Here is a 2,718-nt window from a genome sequence, read left to right as displayed (position 1 = left end):
ACACACACACACACACACACACACACACACACACACACACACACACATACATTTTCCCTCTTTCCTTTTCACTCTCCGATTATTATTTTTTTCTATGAATCTTGTTGGCATTTTAAGTTTTAAATAACAAAAGGATTAATAGATGCACAATGGGACAATGAGGGAGCTTTTTATCTGCATTACAAGATGCTTCAAATCCGTTCAGAGACCGATGCTCTTCTACATTTAATTTACCGCTCTGCTTAATACTTTGGTTTACCTTTTCTTTTCTTTCAGTCCCAGCTTTGTGTTTTGACAATCATTTTAAGAGATAGCAGAGAGGTGGAGAGCAATCATACTATCCCATTTGCCCCTCTCTATTACTACACTTAAAAAAATAAATGAAATGTGACTGTTGAGAGATGACTATTAATGTGGTTTGTATCTTGTGGGGAAGGAATAAGTATATCTGTGAAGTTGGAATAGATCAACCTGACAGGCAAATTAATGACAGTGCTGGAAGAGTGGCTTTACTGGGCTCATTATTAATTCAAATCATTAAATTATATCATCATATATTAGTCGTTGTGCTGTGTTATGCCTTTAAATGATCATCAATAATAGCCAATAGTTTAGTCAGTGTATAGTAAACAATACACAAAGTAATATAAAACAGTAAGGTTGAATTAAAACATACATGTTCATAAAAGTGTTAAGATTTTAAGTAACAGACCTTGTACATCAGCCATAACAGTAACTTATTCTTAATACTAAAATGAGAGTATTTTGTTAATTGGATTCACCGTCCCGTACTTCCTGGATGCACCCAAGTATTTTGGTTAAATTCAAGTCTTCATGAATGTCTTTCATTGTGATTACCTCATGTTCATTGTGAATCATTTGAATGACAAAATAAATGAACAGTAACTGCAAAGCTTGACTGATCAGTAGATCATGTGGGTTTTGTACCTGTGGTAAAAAGCTGCCCCCGTAAGGACCATGGAATAGTCATTGGTCCATTTGGAGGTGTAGCCCCAGCGGGACCTGGAATTGTCCCAGTAGTGGCTTCTTGCTGGATAACCGACGATACGCTCCGGAAAGCTTTGCCATACAATAAAGGCAAAATCCACCTGTGGGAGTATAAAGTAAAGAAAGACTTCAGAGGTAAGAAAAGAAGACGAGGGCAGTGGGAAATGAAGAGCATGATACAGTCTGGAAATAAAGAAAGGGGTAAAAAAGGATGGTGAAAATGAGGAGGAGGAGGAGGAGGAGATATGGTAGGAGGAAGAGGAAAGGTGCAGGAGAGGAAAAAACAAAGTAATGTTGAGAGCCTATTCAAAATAAACAGAAAATCCTTCCTAATTTAAACAGCGTGTAGAGGAGATAAACAACTTATTCAGAATAGCTGTCAACTGGCATTTAGTTTGCAAGGATGTCGTCAAAAAAGCAGCCTCTGCTTCTTCACAACCTGACAAATAGCATTGCAGCATTGGGAACAGTTCCCTCCCACCTAAATGTTTACCATCAAATCACATGCCGCTATAGTCTGTACATGACAAGAGATTCACTACAAACAGTTTTATGTTAGAATTTCGATTCTCCATTTTTAACACAAAAAGGCCTGGCCTCAAATTTCGAAATAACGTGAACAATAAAGAGATACTGAAGAACAAGAGATCCTAAAAGACAACAGTTGTCAGAAATAAAATTCGGAAGACTTTGTTGTTTTTTTCGTTTGCAGTACATTTGAGTGGGCTGTGGTTGCATGCCGGAAAGCCGTCTCTGTGGACAACATGTGGCAACATGTGAAACAATCTGGTCGTAGATGTCGCATCTTAACGCCATTTTCTCGTCTCAAGTTGCTAATTGGACTGTAAAAAATAACTGGCAAACAGAAGAAGAAATCTTGGCCCGGATCTGCGCTGGCTACACCGGAACCCCAGAAATAAAGCCCGTAGCCCCCAGAGGCTAGATTGTCATTAGATCGACAGTCGATGTGTTCCGAGATTGGTTTGGTTCTGTTCTAACTGATGTTCACCATGACACTAATTTGTACTAATTTGATGAGGTCCATTCCATAAAGTCTGTTTGCTTCTTCTCATGTATTTTCATTGACTCTATAGATAAATACGCCAGCTCCAATTCCCTTCCTTTTGAGTCCGAACACACCTTCAGTACAAGCCCTGAGCAGCTCAAAGGCATCTAAATGCCTGGCTATAATTCTCTAACACACTTGTGTTTGCTGAGAGGGTGTTAACGGCTTCTGGAGCTGCATTTTCTTCATCCATACATTGGTCTTTCCTTCTCCACATCCCTTGTCTGGAGCACCTGGTGTCCTTGAAGAAGCTTGAGCTACCTGATAAAGAGCCTCTTTTGAATTCAAAAACACCACTGAGACTTTCAGGCAGACACACCAGAGAATAAGGGGATCAGCACATAATGAAATACTTGGTAATACACACAGACACACACACCACCTCGGGGCCGGGTGAGAAAAATAATTACGAGAATAGTAGAGGTAGGGAGAGACAGCGTCGGGGAGGGGAGCACTGAAAGTGGATGTTCTTTAGCGAAACCTCGCGGCTTCTGTCATGAATCGCGTGAGCAATTACTGTAAAGCGCCAGCGCTAAGCCGAGAGAAAGGTTGGAGCTGCCATTCTCAGTGTAGCCCCTGATAATGTGTGCACACAAAGTGTGTGTGTGTGTGTGTGTGTGTGTGTGTGTGTGTGTGTGTGTGTG

The 2,718-nt window shown here is 40.5% G+C and overlaps 1 protein-coding gene across 1 annotated transcript in view; it reads right to left on the bottom strand.

Annotated features, from left to right (window-relative positions):
* Positions 1 to 2,718, bottom strand: part of LOC116391326 (exostosin-1) — a 175,741-nt gene that overhangs the window by 4,526 nt on the left and 168,497 nt on the right. The window contains exon 12 of the mRNA XM_031861821.1: positions 949 to 1,109. Coding sequence (XP_031717681.1) covers positions 949 to 1,109 — 161 coding nt within the window. The remainder of the gene's footprint in view (positions 1 to 948; positions 1,110 to 2,718) is intronic.

Source organism: Anarrhichthys ocellatus, unplaced genomic scaffold (genome assembly GCF_004355925.1).
Source record: "Anarrhichthys ocellatus isolate YVR2014 unplaced genomic scaffold, GSC_Weel_1.0 scaffold25, whole genome shotgun sequence".
Taxonomy (NCBI): Eukaryota; Metazoa; Chordata; class Actinopteri; order Perciformes; family Anarhichadidae; genus Anarrhichthys; species Anarrhichthys ocellatus.
The sequence above is the reverse complement of the archived record's forward strand: the minus strand, read 5'-3'. Positions and strand labels throughout refer to the sequence as shown.